The sequence below is a fragment of the Plecotus auritus genome (genome assembly GCF_963455305.1).
Source record: "Plecotus auritus genome assembly, chromosome: 7".
NCBI classification, from domain to species: Eukaryota; Metazoa; Chordata; class Mammalia; order Chiroptera; family Vespertilionidae; genus Plecotus; species Plecotus auritus.
In genome coordinates, this window is record NC_137774.1 from 172,116,044 (window position 1) to 172,136,614 (window position 20,571).

The window sequence follows — 20,571 nt, forward strand, 5'->3', positions numbered from 1 at the left end:
ATGGTTAATGCAACAACTGCCTGAAGACCAGATTTTAATTTACATATCAGCAGCCTCCATTACAATTGTGAAGGGGTGGCTTTTAATCTTATAAAATAAAAACCCTCTACCATATCCTTAGTTATGAAATACCAACTTTATATTCAAGAAATACTTTTATATGCATGCTATTCAAAGTTTATACATTGGAAAAGGAATAAGTAAAAGCATATTATATGTAAAGCAGAGAGGGGCTAATTACTAATGCCTAAAAACTTGATTACTTTTTTCTAACTCTTCAGCCTTCTTTCATTTTACTGCTTACATACCTACTTAAAAATAAGATAAAGTAACTTTTCTTTGACATTAAAATTGCTGTTTGAATCAGTTAAGCAGGTTCATCATTCACACCAAACATTAAGACTAAGGTTTTCAGGAATGAAAATAATTTCATTAAGACTAAATCAGCTAGCTCTCTAGAACTCTAGATTCTTGATGATATTTATCATAACTTCTTGCTAAAGTATTTTAAATAAAACTTACAGACCAAAGTTGAAGTATACTGCCATTATAGGTTTCTCTAAACCTTTTGTTTCTATGATTCAAAAACTAATTTAGAGAGGGCATTGGAAAAATATGGATATATTTAATAAGCCATTAATACCACCTGAGATTATAATCCTACATTTTTAATTCTATATACATCAGATCCTGTGGCTTCTGAAAACATCAAGAACATTTCCTTCATGAGATAAAATCCAGTGTATGCATGAAATATACATAGTATGTATTTACATATAAAAATGAAAGTATGTATATCAAAAGTGTTAAGAGTAGCTATTGATGGATGGGAATATGGATCTTTTGTGCTTTTTATGTTTTGGAAAAATTTTAAAATAAATATACTATTTTTAAAATCAGACTTTTAAAAATAAAGAATATTCATTAATTCAAAACCTTCCCCAATTCTTATTTATATCAAACACCTGTAAACATCACTATCTATTCATTAATGAAAGAGACATCAAGACCAATTTGAGTGCACGTATGATTTTGAATATCTGCTACAATGCCAGGAAAGCAAATCTCAGGCAATGGACTTGCACTCATAAATCATTATACCATGTTGCTATTGCTTTTGAGATAAACATCCTAAAAGGTAATAACAGTTCCAGTTAACATTTATTGAGAATTTACAATGTACCAGACACTGTTAAGCACTTTACATGAATTGACTTATTTAATCCTTTCAACAACCATTTGAGCTAGGTATAAATACGGCATATAAGAATTAATGTTTTAGGATACATTAGAAAATCAGCATAAGATTTCTAACTATTTTTTCCAAAGAAGGTCAAGAAAAAGAAGTACTACCTACTACCATTTCATAAATGAAAGGACATTTTAAACACACTCATACACTTACACAAGAAAGAGCATAATGGAAGATTAAAGAACAGTCCTTTAAATTAAATGAATTTACACCTGTCATTTTTATTCTTTTTTATGTCAAAGCTGTGAGTTGACAATATGTAAAATGAATTTCGAATTGCTAAAAGTGCAACTCTAACATCCATGCTAATGAATGTAACTAGTAAATAGTGGTAACAAGCTCAAATTAAATCAATGTTCCTATGAAAAAAATTAATCTTAACAATAGTAAGGGTAAAATTAACAATATAGATCTTAAACTTACATGATTTAACAAAGTGGAAAGCTTTGATCCATCTTGAATATTCTTCTCCAAGATATTTAGGACTTTCACAGTTTTTTCAGTGGAAAGCTAAAATTGCAACATAAACTCTTTTATCCATCACTGGTAAAGTTATAAATTAAAAAATATTCTATACAACTATCCCCTTTAGACTATGTAGTATATAACATTACCACCCTCTTGAAGAACAGAAAACTTTCCAACTTAGATCCTCTACTCAAGTCTGAATTATGTAGAGAATTAATCACTTGTTTTTGAAAGACAGAAGAGCAAATACAGAATGGGCACATGCATGCTTCTAACTCAACTCTTACTATATAGTTAGTAAAGACTAGGTTTGCTGTGATGGTGGGCCCCCTGCTTTTGTGCCAGTGACACTGAACATGCATGTGAAAAACACACAAGATTTCATTTTGTTAATCTGATTATAACATGGCTTCCATACTTTAATGTTATTCCGATTTCTTAAAATCCAAGAAATATTTTCAATAACAGAAGCATAAAATTGTAAATGAGTTACAAATGTAAAATAACACTGCTTTATTTAGTAAAAATCTTTACTCTATTTCCAAAGATTCTCTCTCTATTAAAAAAAAAAAATTAGTAGTCAATTTAGAGATTCTGCCAGGAGGCAACTGTTATATTCTTTCGATTGACTGTCTCTTAGCCTCCTAGCATGCAGCTAGAACTCTCAACCAAATCATTCAGAAGAGTCGAATGGGAGGATCAATCGAGTAACTGACTCAGGTATATTTTCATTATTCATTCTGGAGTATTGCTTTAGATATTTTCATAACAGATTAAATTACTGAGACTTTTGGTAAACCTTTGATGTTTTGAAAATACTCGGCAAATTCACCTTTGAGATTATTAGTTACATGTACTAGTAATTGTGGAATTTATGAATTAAAACCCAAGATTGGCATTGACACCTTAGAAAACTGATGCCATAATGCTATATACAAAATAAATCAATATATCCTCACTGCACACAGCAATATCAATCTAAATAGCACATTAATTCCTAGTTAGCTATGTGATCTCTCTTTATTTTGTTAATCCTCACCCGAGGATATTTTTCCACTGATTCTTAGAGAAAGTGGAAGGGAGGGGGGAGAGACAAACATCAATGTAAGAGAGACCCAACAGTTGGTTGCCTTTTGTACACGCCCTGACTGGGGCTGGGATCGAGCCTGCAACCCAGGTATGTGCCTCTGACCAGAATGGAACACAGGGCCCTTCCGCAGTCTGTGGGCAGATACTCTATCTACTGAGCCAAACCAGCTAGAGCTTGTCTCTCTCTTTAAAAAATCAAACTCATGGGAACTCTTCTGCACTAATGGCGGGAATGTAAATTGGTATAGCCACTATGGAAAACAATAGTGTTCCTCAATATATTAAAAATAGAACATGAACATATGATCTACCAATTATACATCTAAAGAAAGACACTAATTCAGAGATATCTGCACCTCCATGTTCATGGCAGCATTATTTATAGTAGCCAAGGCATGGAAGCAACTGAAGTGTCCAATAATGAATGAAGAAAATGTAGCATGTATGTACAATGGAATATTATTCAGCCACAAAAAAGAAGAAAATCTTGCCATTTGTGACAATTTGGATGGATCTTGAGGGCATTATGCTAAGAGAAGTCAGACAGAGAAAGTCAAAAATTGTATGATCTCATTTATACATGGAACCTAAAAAGCAACAACAAACAACTGAAGTCACAGATACAGAGAACAGACTGATGGTTGTCAGAGATGGGGGGGTGAACAAAGTGGGTGAAGGTGGTCAAGAGGTACTAATTTTCAGTTACAAGATAAAGAATAAGTTCTGGGAATGTAATGTATAGTATGGTTAACACTGTATTGTAAAGCTGACCCCTGAATATCGTAAGTATTAGGGGAACCTATCTGCAGCACAGTCCAAATTTGCGTATAACTTTTGACTGCCCCAAAACTTAACTAGTCAGCCCTTCACATCTGTGAATTCAACAAAGTGGTTGAAAACAGTATTTTCGATCCAAGAGTGGGAATGTACAAATACCATTTTTGATCGAAGGATATGAAACCAGAAGATACCAAGGGCTGACTGTATTTACTGAAAAAAATCTGTTCAAAAGTGGACCTGTGCAGTTCAAACCAGTGTTGTTCAAGATCAACTGTATATATGAAAGTTGCTAAGGAGAACTTCAAAGTTCTCATCACAAGGAAAAAAACAACTGTAACTATGTATGATGATGGATGTTTACTGGATTTATGTTGTGATCATTTTGCAATATATACAAAAATCATGTACACCTGAAACTAATAGAATGTTAAATATCAATTATAACTCAATAAAAACATCAAATTTATTATTTAGAATATAGGCAAGAAATGAATAAAAAATGGTATTTTTTTTTTATTCCATAAAAAATGGAGAGCCTGATTAGGAGGAGAGAGTATTTATTTAGAAATTGTGTTTGCATAGCAATCATGCATAGTTTAGGGGGTGAATGGTGGCTCATGAAGATTACAGGAAGCAATTCCTTGATGCTGTCATTGTTATTTGAAGTTATTATCAATGAAAAAAATATCCTGCTATTCCATGAGACTACTGAGCAACAAAGAGCTCCTAGGAAAGACAAATCACAGAAATTATTTTAAGGCCTAAAGCAGTGGTCGGCAAACTTATTAGTCAACAGAGCCAAATATCAACAGGACAACGATTGAAATTTCTTTTGAGAGCCAAATTTTTTAAACTTAAACTTCTTCTAACGCCACTTCTTCAAAATAGACTCGCCCAGGCCGTGGCATTTTGTGGAAGAGCCACACTTAAGGGGCCAAAGAGCCGCATGTGGCTCACGAGCCGCAGTTTGCCGACCACGGGCCTAAAGCAATGACCCTATGGACCATAGCTTTACTCTTTCACCACTGTTTATGATTAAAGCAAATATCAAAGGAAAACTTAGTGTATTTCTTTATTTAAATAATCCAAATTTTTGAGACAATGAAAAAATAAAAAAGTGAAGAAGTCCAGGCCAATGCCTCTTTCAATGCAGTGATTTTCTTTAGAATATCTGTAGAATAGGTCTTGGATTCAAGTTGTTTTTTAAAGAAAAATTTCAGTTAGATTCTCAGAAAAGCAACCATGAATTTTCTTTGCATTATTATTTACTTTATGTAAACTATGCAATTTACACTGAACACTTTAATTTCAAATATCAGATATTAACTAAATTCATAAATTTTACTTTAGTGAGATACCTTATCCATTATACCCATTGCTTTAATTTTAGCAGATTCACTGCCGAGTTCATTAAGCTGATGTTTTCCTAAGAGCAGTTCCTGAGGAATTTCATCATCATCACCTGAAAAACCAAACCGAACAAATACAGTTTAGGTAACAGAAATAGCTCAAAATAGTAAGCCTAATTTTTAAATAAAATTTTTGAACACCAAACACTCATAAACCAACAACCTAAGAGATCTCTGTAAACCTCGAGCAAACCCTGAATGAAAGAGGATAGTGATTAAAATTAGAGTTCTAAGATGGGAAGAGGAGATAAGTTATCTTTACTACTTTGGATATATCCTCAACCAAGCTTTCTGCCCTAGTAGGCTAACCTGCACAGATTACATCAACAGTCTCCCATGCCTTCTGGCTTCTGTTTAGGTTCGGCCAGTGGGGTGCGCAGTCAGAAGATCAAAGAGAAGGAGAGTGAGTGAGGTCAGGGTATTTGTATCCGCAACTCCTTCCTTGCCAGGTCTCAAGCTGCCCATGTCCTCTGACCAAAAGATTTGAAGGCAGCTCACTGTACAACTTGTTTTCCCCTAGTGAGTAAGTTCTGGTAAATTCTCTTTACCATATTTCTCTGGGTGTAGAGACAGTAACAGTTCCATGACTGTAAATCCTGGATTCTGGAAATATTCTGCCTCCACTTTTGTAATTAGTCTGTTTGTAAATAATTCCTTCTCAAATTTATCCTCATTTGAGAGTGCCCTATCTGTTGGGATCTTAAATATGAAAGAAAAAAGGTTTCTCAACACAAAACTGGAAAGTTTTAGAAATGAAGAACTGATACTCTCAACAACAGGGAGACACATTAATAAAACTCAGGCAAGTAATTCTCACAAAACAAATACGTTCGAAGTAGAGGATAATATACCTTTCATGGCATTTTCAAATAGATAAACACACTGTAAGCAGTATTTTTATAGAAATTTAACAGTTTTAAATAGTTACTAGAGGCCCGTTACATGAAATTAACGGGGGGGGGGGGGGGGGGGCGGGAGGGGGGAGTGTCCCTCAGCCCAGCCTGCACCCTCTCCAATCCAGGACTGCTGGCTCCCAATTGCTCGCCTGCCTGCCTTCCTGATTGTCCCTAACCACTTCTGCCTGCCAGCCAGCCTGATCACCCCCTAACCCAGGGGTGGGCAAACTTTTTGACTCGAGGGTCACAATGGGTTCTTAAACTGGACCGGAGGGCCGGAACAAAAGCATGGATGGAGTGTTTGTGTGAACTAATATAAATTCAAAGTAAAGGAGCGGAGGGGAGAGCAAGAGAACCCTCCGCTCTTTCGGCTCCGCAGGCCGGATAGAACAGCTGAACGGGCCGGATCTGGCCCGCGGGCCGTAGTTTGCCCACGGCTGCCCTAACCACTCCCCTGCCAGCCTGATTAATGCCTAACTGCTCCCCTGCCAGCTTGTTTGCCCCTAACTGCCTTCCCCTGCCGGCCTGGTCACCCCTAACTGCCCTCCCCTGCAGGCTTGATTGCCCCCAACTGCCCTCCCTTGCAGGCCTGGTCCCTCCCAACTGCCGTCCCCTGCTGGCCATCTTGTGTCCACATGGGGGCAGCCATCTTGTGTGTTGGAGTGATGGTCAATTTGCATATTACTCTTTTATTAGATAGGATTATCTTTACATATTATTTTAAAACTAGAGGCCTGGTGCACGAATTCGTGCACTGGTGGGGTCCAGCTGGCCTGCCCCGATGGGGGCTATCGGGGGCAGGCTCGCTGGGGCAAGGGGCCGTTTGCCAGCTGGCCCTGCCCCCGCTTGGGGGCGGGGCAAGGGGCCACAGGTGTTCCGGTTGTTCTGCAGTTTAGTCAATTTGCATATTACCCTTTTATTATATAGGATATATATGACGATACATTATTCTATTGTATTCTAACTGGTTTATTATTCTACTTTCTATATTAGACTATTATTACAGCAGGTCATTGAATAACATCATTTTGTTAATGTTCTTTTTTTATAACATTAATAAGAAAAAAAAATTGATTGCTGGCTGTGTCCACTGTCTGTGTGGAGTTTGCATGTTCTCCCCATACTTATATGGGTTTTCTCTGGGTATAATGGTTTCCTCCCACCTCCCAAGGATGTGCATGTTAGGTTAATTGGCGTGTCTAAATTGTTCCAGTCTGAGTAGCATCCTGTCCAGGTGTGGTCCCGCCTTATGCCCTGAGCTGCTGGGATAGGCTCCAGCCACCCACAACCCCAAATTGGGATAAATAAGTTAGAAAACAATCATCTTGCTTTTTATTAATCTTTCTTAAATGTATGTATAGCTCACATTTATTTCAATGTTTAATATTAAAAGTGTTTTGGGTCTTTATTTTAGAAACTTTGTGATGTTTTTGTGACCAGAAATGTGCCAAAGGATTTTAACTCTTTTACTATTAAATTAGCCTGTGATAAAATTGGTTTCATTATACATTGTTTCACTTGAAGTCACAGTTTCCAAGAACCTCGTAGTTAAAGCCAAGGGCTGGGGCATTTATCTTTATGTCTCTAAAACTAAACATACTATTAACAAACAGTAAGTATTCAATAAATATTAGCTTTTAGGATAAATGATTAGAGGGATTGGTTCCTATTTCTGCATCTTTGCTCATATTAGCTTCCCTCCTTCTATAGGGCCTATTCAAGTCTCATCTGCATAGACTTCCTTAATTACTCTAACTTGTGGTAGCTGCACTCACAGGATACTTAAACACTATTAGTACTTAATTAATTTAATACTTGATTTTTATACTAAAGTTTTCAGTTTCTTGAAAGCACAGACCTTGCCTTTATATCCATTAATGTAACTGGCAGAAAGCTAGACACATAGGTAAATACATATATTTTAAATTGATTTTATATTTAGAGATAAATATATATACTTTAAAATTATTTTACCAAATGCAGTAAAATCCATATCTTCTAAATTATCCAAAATATTTTCTATTGAGGCTGTGAATCTCTTAAAAGTTGAAGAATCCATCATTTCTGCAACACAGGAATAGAAAAAGCTTATTATGTCCACATTCCAATTAGAAAATGGAAGTTGAAGAATATGAATAAAAACAAATGAACTAAAATGTTACCTTCAGGTGTTAGTTTTGGTTCATAAGCTTTCCTCTTCTTCTGTTTTTCTTTTTTCTTCATTTTTCTAGCAACTAAAATGAACAAAAAGTAATACTGAAATGCAGAAATGACAACTAAAAATATTTCTATTTGTGTTTCTATTTTCTTCCATTAATTAAATACTTAAAATCACTGTCAATCCAAACTAAATTATATACTTTTGTCTTGATTAAAAATTAGTTGTTAATTAAGTCTTAGAAATATCAAATATTCTTCAAAGATAAAGCCCTAAATTTAAATTGGCTTATGTAAGAAATCCGTTGACACTGATGAATTACCCTCACTAAGGCTGGGAGGAGGAGAATAATCTTCCATGTCAGTATCAGATGGACTTCGGTTTCGATAACGACCACCACCTGAACTCCTTCTTCCTTCATGAGAGTGGCCACTTCTCCTATGATCCCCAGAGCTTCTTCTGTCACGCTCTTCATATTCCCAAGCTTTATCATCATCTTTTTTATGTCGTTTCCTAGAGGCTAGAAGCAAATCCCCATGACAAATAATTTACCTCATTTAAAAAGACTATTTACATTTGTACTTTACAAATGAACCACATTGGGGATAAGGGGAAATCTACATTGTATGGGACTATGAAATTCTGAGTCATTCTGTTTAACTAGAAATATAAATAAGGGTATAGAAATGATTATCACTTATTTTAGCATTAACTAATTAGAGAAAGGTTTTTACATAAACTCAGTTTGCTAATAAATATAGATATGAACGTTGTGAGAAACCACACTGCTCATTTCAAAGAAGTATTCAGTGTCAGTAAAGACAATATCTAAACTTTAGGATTGATTAAAGCATGTAAAACAATCTTTATCTAGGATTTGGATGAAAAACAGAAACACCTTAAAGCATTTAAATTTTTTATGGGGAGCAAGGTTTGGAGGAAAAGCAAACTTTTGAGGAAGTGTTACAGAATATGGGTAACCGTGTATACAATCAGTTAACAGCCAAGTTAGGCCCACAACTTAGCTATAAAAATTCAATAGACTTTGGTAACCTAACATCACAAGCCTACAGAGATAGAATAAACGTGTATAGTTGTACATACTCATATACATTGAATTCAGTTCTCCAGCAGTACACTTGCTTAAGCCTAAGAAGAAAGCTTTTAAGGTTATGCATGCTACCTAAGCATATTTATCTATGCTAGCTTGAATCCTTTTCCCACCCTTCCAGAAGTTTGAGCATTCTGCTAAAATCACCAGTACTGATAGAAGCTGTTAGGCAGAACTGGCAAACAGATTTTATCAGACACATCATCTCTGATCAACTGGGAATAGCTGGCTAGAGCATTATGTTGAGAATCATTCTGAGCTCTGAGACAGCATCATATTTCAGTAAGAAAGACTGATTAAGAGGCAAGGTGGGGTGGGAAGAGATTAACCAAAGAACTTACATGCATATATGCATAACCTATGGACACAGATAATAGTGTGGTGAAGGCCTGGGGGAGGGGGTGGGGTGGGATGGAAGGGGTCAATGGGGGAAAACAGGGTACATCTGTATTACTTTCAACAATTAAGATAAATTTTAAAAAGAGAGAGAGAAAAAAGACTGATTAGAAGTATCTGTTCACTGACTGCTGAAGGGCAGTGTAAGTGACAAATATTTATCATAACTGCTCTAGGGTATAGCACCACCAAGATATAGAACTAATGTGTCCTACTTGGGATCATACACTGGCTGTTGTAGTAACCATATGTTGACAGTATCTTCTAGTCTGTTGATCTAAATTTGACTCCCCTGCTTTCTTGTAACTGGCTTCTATTCTGACTCCCTATCTATGATCAATACCCAAACAGTACTTAAGACAAAACTCTTGCTTGAGTTCTCTACCTGTACTCGTGTCCTTGTGTGAATAATCAATGTCTATATCCTGGATAATTGTACCATTACATGCCCCCCCCCCCCAGCTATTTCTAATCAAGAATCTAATTTGGTTTCTGGTTCTGGACCCTTCTGTCCAATCTACTGACAGTATGACAGAAAAAGATAATTTTGTTTCCTCTTCTTTGTGGTCATAGGCTTGACAGAGCAAGACGGTTCATTAAAAACGACAAATGTAAATGGATATTCTTAAACTTTCAATGATTTTCTTCATGATTAGGCATAAATTTGACTATAAATTATATAAAAAAGAGGTAGGATTTCCTCCCCTTTTATGACTAAGGTACACCCCCAGTACATTCTTTTAGTGAGGGGCTGCCTTATATATAAATATAGTTAGGTGTGTGTGTAGGTCAGGCAAATAGGTCTTTTATGGCTACCATTCATTAAATGTTTTTTCAACAAGTTCTTGAAATATCTACCAAATCTAAGGAATGACAACTAACTAGTAATATGTTTATATATGACCTCAAATATGACCTACTCAATCTTTTTAAATTTTAATTTCATAAGAAATCTATTTCAAGCTCAATTCTATGAGAAAATGCTTGAAAAATCTTACAGTTGTTAGCAAGTACATACACTATGCTGTATTGGTAGTAATTTTCAGGCACTGGAAAACTTCAGTTAAAATTCACTCCACTTTAGGCCGTTTGGATGAAAACGGGATGGAAATTAGGAAAAAACAACTTCTATGATATAATATGTGTTGCAATAGGCTATCAGGATCCCAATTCATTATGACTAGCCTGTTCTTTCACTGTTTCTCTCATTACCCTGGAAGCAGCGGAGGCTTAGTAGAGGGTGGGGCAAAAGTAGATCTATAATTATGAGTATGCAAAACAGAGTTTATTCTTATATTATTGTTTATTAATTACTATATTATTTTCTATATAAACAACTGCAAACCTACTTTTGCCCCACCCTGTAGAGAGGTACATAAAATGACTTGGGAGTTTTCTATCCTCCCTTTTACATTTTACCTATTTCTCTCTTCAGCTTCTTAAATCTTCCCTCTTCCTTCCCCAGACCTTATATTTGTACTATGACTTCCAAATCTGTGTGGCCTTTCAAAATTCTTCCCCCTCTCCTTTATTTTTTTTTTTTTTTATTAAGGTATTATATGTGTACATATCTTACCATTGCCCCCCCCACCCCACTCCCATACATGCCTCACCCCCCAATGTTTTGCATCCGTTGGTTACTCTTATATACATGCATATAAGTCCTTCAGTTGATCTCTTATTTCCCCCACCTCTCCCTAACCTTACTGCTGTAATTTGATAGTCTGTTTGATGCTTTACTGCCTCTGTATCTATCTTTTTGTTCATCAGTTTATAAATGTTTTTCATTATCACCAAATGAGTGAGATCATGTGGTATTTTTCTTTCATTGACTGGCTTATTTCACTTAGCATAATGTTCTCTAATTCCATCCAGGTGCCTACAAATGGTAGTAATTCCTTCTTTTTTATGGCAGCATAGTATTCCATTGTGTAGATGTACTTCCCCCTCTCCTTTAACTAAACTATTTCCTTAGTTTTAGATTTTTAGGAAACCAATTTGATTGAATTGCAATAAAACTTTATTTCTAAAATTCTCTAAGTAGCATAAGCTTGCTACTTATGTTGATACTACTTCTATATTTTGTATTGCACTATATTTTCATTACTATGTTTTTCTTGTGGTATAATGACAATTTGGTTGTTTGTCAATTATCAGTTAAAATCCTTTTATCACTCAAATCACTGGCCCCAGAGTTGACTTTTATATATTACTTGTACAGAAATAAACCAAGAAAAACAGGAATCTGCTTTAAGATCTCTTGAAAAGCCCAGTGAAATTAAAGATCAGGTTCTCTAACTAATATTAGCTTTCAATATACTTGGGCATAAATATAATGGGATCCAGGGCTTTAAGATGAAGCTATGTGCTCCCCTAAATTGAGACAATAGCTCTCATAATAGAAACAAGGAAAAGAATAATGGAGGCATTGATGACAAACATGAGGCATGTGTGGCTCACTCCCCTATTTTAATTTTATACTTCATGGGCATTTCTGATTATGCTGTCCTTTCTACTTAACTGTGAGGTAGCTTTAGAATTCTCATCAGCTTAATAATGCAGGAAGCCACTCTCAATTAACGGGAACTGAAGTGCTATTTGGAATCAATCTGCAGTTAAGGAACTTTTTTTTAGCTATTCTCTTTAGGAATGAGTGATGTATTGGGGGAGAGAGGAAGAATGAGGAGAGGCATGTATATAAAGGGGAGTGAGTTTCTGAGTCACTAGGTCTCCTTTCTCTTCTCTTTCCAGAGCATATGTTCCCAAATGATAAAAATGTGTGATTATAATAAAAAATATTAACTTTAGCCACTGAAATATAAGGCATGTAAATACATCTCATGATAATACAAATGATAACAATTATACATAATTAAATGTCAGATTAACTTTGCTATAGATTTTATTTCAATTTTAAAACTTTGTTCAGATTTGTTCAGTATTCATAATCTACTACTCATAGCTCAAGAGCTCACAATTTTAAGACGATCAGAGTAAATGAACATTGATTAAAAACTTTGGAGGAGGTGAAGGACTTCCATCAGCAATACACATTTAAAAATGGCAGCATGCATCTGTCCTTCCTGCCCTTGCTTGTCACACCTCAATCTATGGACACTAGGTGAAAAAGGCAGAACACACTGGTGGTCTTCCCACTTCTTTTGGTCATAATGACTAAGTCAGTTGGCACACAAGTGAAGATCTCCCAGTCTCTTTCCACTGAATGCCGTTTAAGTCAAACAAGGTTGCTGACCCCTCTTGGCTAGGCTCAATTCTCTTGCTCCAGAAGAAGGAAGATAGGGATAAAAGAGAAGAACTTTTTCAGTGGACCAGTAGGAAGACAGGCGAGGTATAGCAAGTCTAGTGCAAAGACAGGTGATCACAGTGTTGTAGAGAGGTAGCTGTGTAGTGAAGCAGCCAGCTCTGGAAAACAGTGAAACAAGGGAGGAATTCCAGGACACAGCTGGGCAAAAAGGAGAAGCCAGGTCCAAACCACACACATAATCGGTAATGTGGCTAATCAATTCATAATTTAGTGATAGTATGGTTTAAAATATTTTTTCACCAGGCTATCTCCTACGTGTCCTTTAAGACTCAACTCAAGTGTCACCTCTTCCAGTAAGTGTTTCCTGAACCCCCAGTATGATTTCTGATGCCAATCCAATGTGTTCCCACAGCACCCTGGAGTTACTATTATCACTGTACTACAACTGTTTACATCCCCCCGCCCCCAAAAGAATGAAAGTTCTTCAAAGATGGGCTACATCTTATTTGTATTTTTATTCTTAGTGCTTAGCATATACCATAGTAGGAGCTCAATAAATGTTTGCTAAGTGCATATAGACACATATGTGTTATCTGACTACCAATTATAGACCACTAAAATTTTTTCTTGGTGCCAACTGATCTCATCTTTCACATATATTTTAAGTAAAAAGAAAAAAATCCTGCTATATTAAGAATTAAAATCACTATGCTCTTGCTAACCCAAAAAATTATAAATGAGACAAACACATCAATCTGCTTAATTCTAAAGTAATAATAGTTATGTGATACTTACATTCAAAAGTTCCATCACTATCATTATCTTCATCTGAACTGATTTCAGCATATTTTGGTTTTTCATTAACTGTGCTACGCTTGCGTTTATTCATTTTCACACGTTCACAAAGTGGCATGGTGGATTCAATTTCTGCCAGGAGTTCAGGGGGTAATTCTTTTAACACTGATTGATCTATACTACCTATTAATGAAAGTTAAGAAAAAGAGGTCAATCTGAAGATAAAAGATAAATTTTAACTAAATTACCACAATGAAAATAAAAGCATTCACAAAAATTTTCCAAGTCACTTTTGTATTTTAATAAAACCCACTTATATTTAAAACTAAAATAGTCTTAATCCTAAACTGATAATGCAGTTTTTATACATTATTTCATTATATAACAACTTTAAAAACATGATAATAATAGGTAGCTACATCACTAATTTTTGATATAATGCCCTCTGAAAAATCTTTCTGAAACTAAGAGATCCACTGGCATTATCAAGTATATTTGTAGTAGAGGGTACATGTCACCTTGGTAGTAGCCAGATTTGATTTATACAGATCTGAAGCAGTTATTTTGAAAGTAACGCTACCCCTCAGTATATATAAGAAGAATTGGAGGACACTTATAATGTCATTCTCTTCCTCAATGATCTTGGTGGCTATATATGGTGGGTGGGACAAGCGTTTTATATGCTTTTATCTATCAATGTCTATTTGAGAGGCATGATAATACCTTTAGTATTATGGAGAATTTCCTCAAACAGAAAATACAACATATGCATTTAATTTAAAATAATAGAAACATGAAAAGTAGAATAGAACAAAATATTTTAAAATATAAATGTGTATAACTGAAAATAATTCAAGTCTATTATAAAATAAATTCATATTTTCCCATGAAAGAATAAAGGCAGGATAAATATCAACATAATCCAATAAAAGCTATTAATATAACACTACCTAATTATACACACACATACACAAACACACAAACAGTTGTTAGGAAAAAATTAATTATCATCCTGTTGAAAGCTAAAAAAATAAAAGTAAAAGCAAATCTATTTTTGAGGACATGTTCTTAATGATTGTTAAAGATGACAATTTTAACTTTACTTACCCATGTAAATCTTGAAATACTAGTATAAAAATGATGTCTTGCCTGCTAAATTTTAGTGACTGGGAGCAAAGAGTACCATATTGGTTTATAGCAGGGAATATTAGTAATCATATAATCAATATTAATACTATAACATTCAAATGATAATAGTGCTTATGTAAAGAATAAAAACCAATCATGACAAAAATAAATGGATATGATTAAAACAGCCTCAAAGCCCCAAGAATATACAATACTAATAATTTAAGAATATAAAACAAATTATTATTTTAAATGGAATAATCATTTTTTAAAAAAAAATCCTCACCCGAGGATATTTTTTCCATTGATTTGTAGACAGAATGAAGTAAGGGACGGATAGGGAGAGGGGAAGAGAGAGAGAGAGAGAGAGAAAGAGAGAGAGAGAAACACATTGACTGTTGGCCTCCCACACGCACCCCGACTGGGGCTAGGGATCGAACCTGCAAACAAGATACATGCCCTTGACTGGGAATCAAACCCAAGACCCTTCAGTCTACGAGCTGATGCTCTAACTACTGAGCTAACCATCCAGGGCTACAATATTATTAAAATCAGAAGTCATCAAAAGACTTAAGAAGTCGCAAAGTCACTGATTTGATAACAAAGAATTTTGTTTTGTTTTGAAATGGGAAAACACTCCTGAGATTAAAATAAACCACCCCAGTTAACAAACTCTTTGGAACTAAAGCTTCAGATAATGGAAACCAGTCATGTTCAGAAATAAACCAAGAAAACTCACATAAACATCAATTTTATAAGCCATAATAAACATCTTAGGCAGGCATAATGTAGTTCAGTGACAATTCTTTCAATAACCTACCCATATTACAGAGGAGCAGCATAAATAAATCTTTAACTTCAGTCAGGACCAAAAAAATATTCAGCAGAGCAGGTTATTAATCTGACCCTCTTGTGACCCCTAAGTGAGTTAACATGGTTTGAAGACACATACCTTTTGGTGTTAACGGTCCCTAAATGCAAGTCAACTTCTTTATTTGAAGCCACTGATAGCATTTATGTGACAGAAACAAAAGGAGGCTACATGAAGAGAAACTGAAAGAATATGGGGTTCAACGAGGGCAGGACATTGAATGTTCCTTCCACAGAGAATCGAAGGTTATCTAACCTGATGGCAGAACTCGGGGTACAGAGGAACACAGTGCACTGGAATTAAAATCCACACTGAATGTAGGAACATGGAAGATTGGTACTAAGAGTGTTGAGGTCACAAAACACTGACCTCAGAGGAAGAACTTTGACATGTATATTTTTGCAATTATTTGGAAAAAGCAATAGCAAACTAGGAGAAAGGAGGTATCATTTTCTGGTACCAAGGCTCCTTGGTGGAGTAAAAATGAAGGAGCTGAAATTCCTATATTCTACAACAGATGTTAACAGGGTAATAAAAGGGGGTATGTTTATAAGGAGATGGAGGTCTTAATTAAAAAAAAAAAAGATCAGGTAGATTAACATCTTCTGGAAGAAAAGGATCAGGAAATATATAGTTTACTTTTTTTTTTTATGGTTTAGGATAAATGGAAGTGATGAATAATGAGATAATTTAGTATAAAGTTGCCTTACTTTTGGTAAAGCGGCAGAAACTCCAGGTACTGGCTAGAAGCTAAATAATCTTTGTTCAGAATTACAAAAAACTTTTTAAAAAATTTTTTAATAAAATGAGGAGTAGCAGTTATTCATCTGTGGCAAGGGAAGGGTGATCAAGGACAAATCAATTTACAGCTATTCTCTTTTTGATGCACTCTGAGCGATACTCCTGTAATGAATGCAAAGAATCACTATATAATCACTATATCCTATATCAGTGGTCGGCAAACTCATTAGTCAACAGAGCCAAGTATCAACAGTACAACAACTGAAATTTCTTTTGAGAGCCGAAAACCGACTTCTGTGCATGGGCCACAAAGTTTCAATTGCACTGCACGTGCGCGCCCGCACGTGGTATTTTGTGGAAGAGCCACACTCAAGGGGCCAAAGAGCCGCATGTGGCTCGCAAGCCGCAGTTTGCCGATCACTGTCCTATATAATAAAAGGCTAACGACTGGTCGCTATTATGTGCACTGACCACCATGGGGCTCAACTCAGGAGCTTCCCCCTGGTGGTCAGTGAGGTGCTCCCACAGGGGTAGTGCTGCTCAGCCAGAAGCTGGGTTCAGGACTGGCAAGACAGTGGCGGGAGCCTCTCCCGCCTCTGCTGCAGTGCTAAAGACCGCTTGGGGGATGTCCGCCTGCCAGCTTAGTCCCGCTCCCTGCGAGAGGGTGCAGGCCAGGCTGAGGGACGCCCCCCTGCCAGTGCACGAATGTCATGCACTGGGCCTCTAGTGCTATTATAACCTAAGAACTGGCAAGTTTCCTTTTTAATTTTAGCCAGCAATTTTCAAGTTGTGGGTTGTAACCCCTTAGTAATTTGTGAAATCAGTTTTGTGGGTCTTGACCAATAGTTGTGTTTACAATGAAAGTGAGAATGCCAGTGTTTTATCTGTAGTAAGGGTAGGTATTAATATATTTGTATGTGTGTTATTAGAACATGACATGCATTTTATGTCTTATCTTAGGTCACAATAAAATATTTTGGAGTCCTTTAAGTTTTACAGTTGCCACCTCTCTCAAAATAGGAGAGTCAATTCAGATAGAAAAAGCTCATCTAGGTTAATCTAACCCAATAACATGTAGGCTTAGCCTAATGTTTTTTAAGCTATAAGTTCAATGAAAGATAAATAATTTGAGTAATATACTCAAAATTAATCAAATTGATTTTACTCATTATAAGTTGACAGAATACATTGTATCAGATAACTTTTTATCTATGGCTATAATTCTGATATAAAAGCTGCCAATGTTATGTTTTTGAAGCCTTGAAAAACCTTGGATCACTCAGAAATTACTCTTTCATTGATTTCTAAGGTAAATCTTTCTAAAAAGCCCTGTAACCACCTTTTCTTTTTTTAAACAAGACAACTTCTTGATTCATGATCATTGTTATAAAGCTCCAGTTTTCCAAGATGCTTTATACTGAAACTAGAAGCCCAGTGCACGAAATTCGTGCACTTGGGGAAGGGGGCCCCTCAGCCCGGCCTGCACTCTCTGAGTCCGGGAGCCCTCAGGGGATGTCCGACTGACGGCTTGGGCCCGCTCCAATCGGACATCCTTAGTGCTGCCGTGGAGGTGGGAGAGGCTCCTGCCACCGCTGCTGCACTTGCCAGCCATGAGCCTGGCTTCTGGCTGAGCGATGCTCCTCCTGTGGGAGCACACAGACCATCAGGGGGCAGCTCCTGCGCTAAGTGTCTGCCCCCTGGTGGTCAGTGTGCATCATAGTGACTGGTCGTTCTGCTGGCTCTCTGACATCCCCCCAGGGGTTCTGGATTGCAAGAGGGCACAGGCCAGGCTGAGGGACCTCACTGGTGCACGATCAAGGCCAGGGGAGGATGTGGGAGGTTGGCAAGTGGGGAGGGGCCACGGGAGGGCTCCAGGGCGTGTATGACTTGTCTTGTTAAGTCCTGATCAGCTGGACCTTAGCAGCAAGCTAACATACCAGTCAGAGCATCTGCCCCCTGGTGGTCAGTGCATGTCATAGCGACTGGCTGACTGTCTGCCCCCTGGTGTCAGTGCATGTCACAGCGAGCAGTTGAGTGGCCTTAGCATATCATTATCATATTACGCTTTGATTGGATGAACAGACAACCAATGCCTGGACACTTAGCATATTAGGCTTTTATTATATAGGATACCTTTAGGAGTTAAATGCTACGCATAAGACTGATTGAGACAATATGAAATGATCTACGCTTTGCTTCTGAATTCTACTTTTAATTTGCTGAAATGAATACATTCAGATTTTGCTAACAGTGTAGACCAAGCATGTCAAACTCAAAGGCTAACACGGGCCAAATAAACAAATTTTAAGTTTATGTGGGCCGCAAAAAAACAAAAAGCTTCAATTTTCATAGAAACATAGGTTTATTTCGATAGAGACATGCTGAATACAAGGGCTGAAATAAATGAGTAATCGTTAACATAAAATAATAGAACATTTTAATAAAAATTAATATTTTTTCTTGAACATTAACTTACCAGACACTGAATAACTGCACAAATTAATAAGCGTAACGAAAACAAACCTATTTTTCTTGCTCTACGAAAGAGGAATATTTCCTGTTGTTCACACCAAACAAGTCAGTACAAGATTAACGATGTGGCAATAGGCTGCTAAAATATTCGCTGCTGGTATTAGTGGAGAGAAATGGTGCGCTTGCATTTAAGGCACATAGGTGCGTAAGGGAAATGAATGCAACACGATTATAGAATCAGTCATTAGTGAACGTTGTAGTTTGTTATTAATAATTATGTATAACAGGATATTGTAAAAATTAAGTCACAAAATTTTTATTAAAACATTTCTTACATACTGTTATATTGGCTGGGCAGCAAAAATAATTGTTGTGGGCTGCATGTGGCCCGTAGGCTGCGAGTTTGACATGCTTGGTGTAGACAAAATAACACACAGCAAATAGTGTTCAAACCCTTTAATGTCATTGATACTATGGAAATTTATCCAAAGGACATTTACAGAAAACAAAAAAAAACTCTATGAAGAAAGATGCTTAGATCAGTTTTACCTACGGTAACATCAAAATGTCCAACAACAGGGGAACAGAGTAGGAGAGTACATGACATTAAGAGTAATTATAAACTAAGCTGATAAAGAGATAGTAAATGTAAAGAAAACAGAATGCAAAATGATAGGTATACCATGTTGTATCTATGCATTTGTAACAGGAGTTAAAAGAAATAAATGTAAATGCTATCCTAACTTAAGTGACGAATTTTCCTGCCGTAGCTGTTTGGCTCAGTGGATAGAGTCTCAGCCTGCGGACTGAAGGGTCCCAGGTTCGATTCTAGTCAAGGGAACATGCCTGGGTTGCGGACTCGATCCCCAGTAGGGGATGAGCAGGAGGCAGCTGATCAATGATTCTCTCTCATCACTGATGTTTCTTATCTCTCCCTTCCTCTCTGAAATCAATAAAAATGTTTTAAAAAAAGATGAATTTTCCTAAAGAAATACAAGATAAATTTTAGGAAAACAAGAAAAAGGTCAATGATATTGTGTGAGGGATTAGTGGGTTTTCAACAGAGATGAGGTGGAGTAAGGTGGAAGGAGTGGAAGGAGTGGAGGATGCAGGACAGGAGCAAAGAATTAGGAGCTGGTAGCTAGGAGTAATAATAAGTTTGGGGTAGTTTGAGTAGTCTGCTCTGGACAGATCAAGACATTTTATAGGGAGAACAGGTTAGCTGGAAAATCAGGTAAAGCTTCATATATTAGTCTTTGTGAAAGTTATAGGAGAACAGTATTATGAATTTAACTGTTTTTGAAAAGTTCTAATGTCACTATTAAATACTAACCATATCAAACTTTAGGAACAAATATATAGCTTAAAATACTATTAACTATTTAACATGCTAAGATCATGTAGAAACCAAAAAAGAAAAAAAATAATCAAGAACAAAATTCACCTGTTGATATTTGTTATTTAAGTATTTTAATCAATGTGATCAAGTATTAAATTATACGATAATTAGTCTACTGACTACTATTACATTAGGCTGAATGTGTAGAGATTTTCAGCAACATCTATTTTATAATATTCTAGAAAAACATTTTCTAACAATGTGAGGAATGGTTTATTTTCTGATTACATTCTTAGTACTCATGGCTGTAAAACAATGGTTAATTTTAACTAATCCAGTTTCCATTACTTCCTCCACACTGTACTATAGATTAGCCCAATGTGTAATTTTCCAAACTTACT

The 20,571-nt window shown here is 36.2% G+C and overlaps 1 protein-coding gene across 3 annotated transcripts in view; it reads right to left on the reverse strand.

The window, feature by feature from the left end:
• The window catches only part of NIPBL (NIPBL cohesin loading factor), a 187,960-nt gene that overhangs the window by 59,323 nt on the left and 108,066 nt on the right, over positions 1-20,571 (reverse strand). For all 3 annotated transcript variants that reach the window (XM_080677539.1, XM_080677541.1, XM_080677540.1), the window contains 6 exons: positions 13,620-13,802; positions 8,375-8,572; positions 8,057-8,128; positions 7,869-7,958; positions 4,948-5,051; positions 1,676-1,762 (listed from right to left, as the gene is read on the reverse strand). In XM_080677539.1, the coding sequence (XP_080533665.1) occupies positions 1,676-1,762; positions 4,948-5,051; positions 7,869-7,958; positions 8,057-8,128; positions 8,375-8,572; positions 13,620-13,802 (734 nt within the window). The remainder of the gene's footprint in view (positions 1-1,675; positions 1,763-4,947; positions 5,052-7,868; positions 7,959-8,056; positions 8,129-8,374; positions 8,573-13,619; positions 13,803-20,571) is intronic.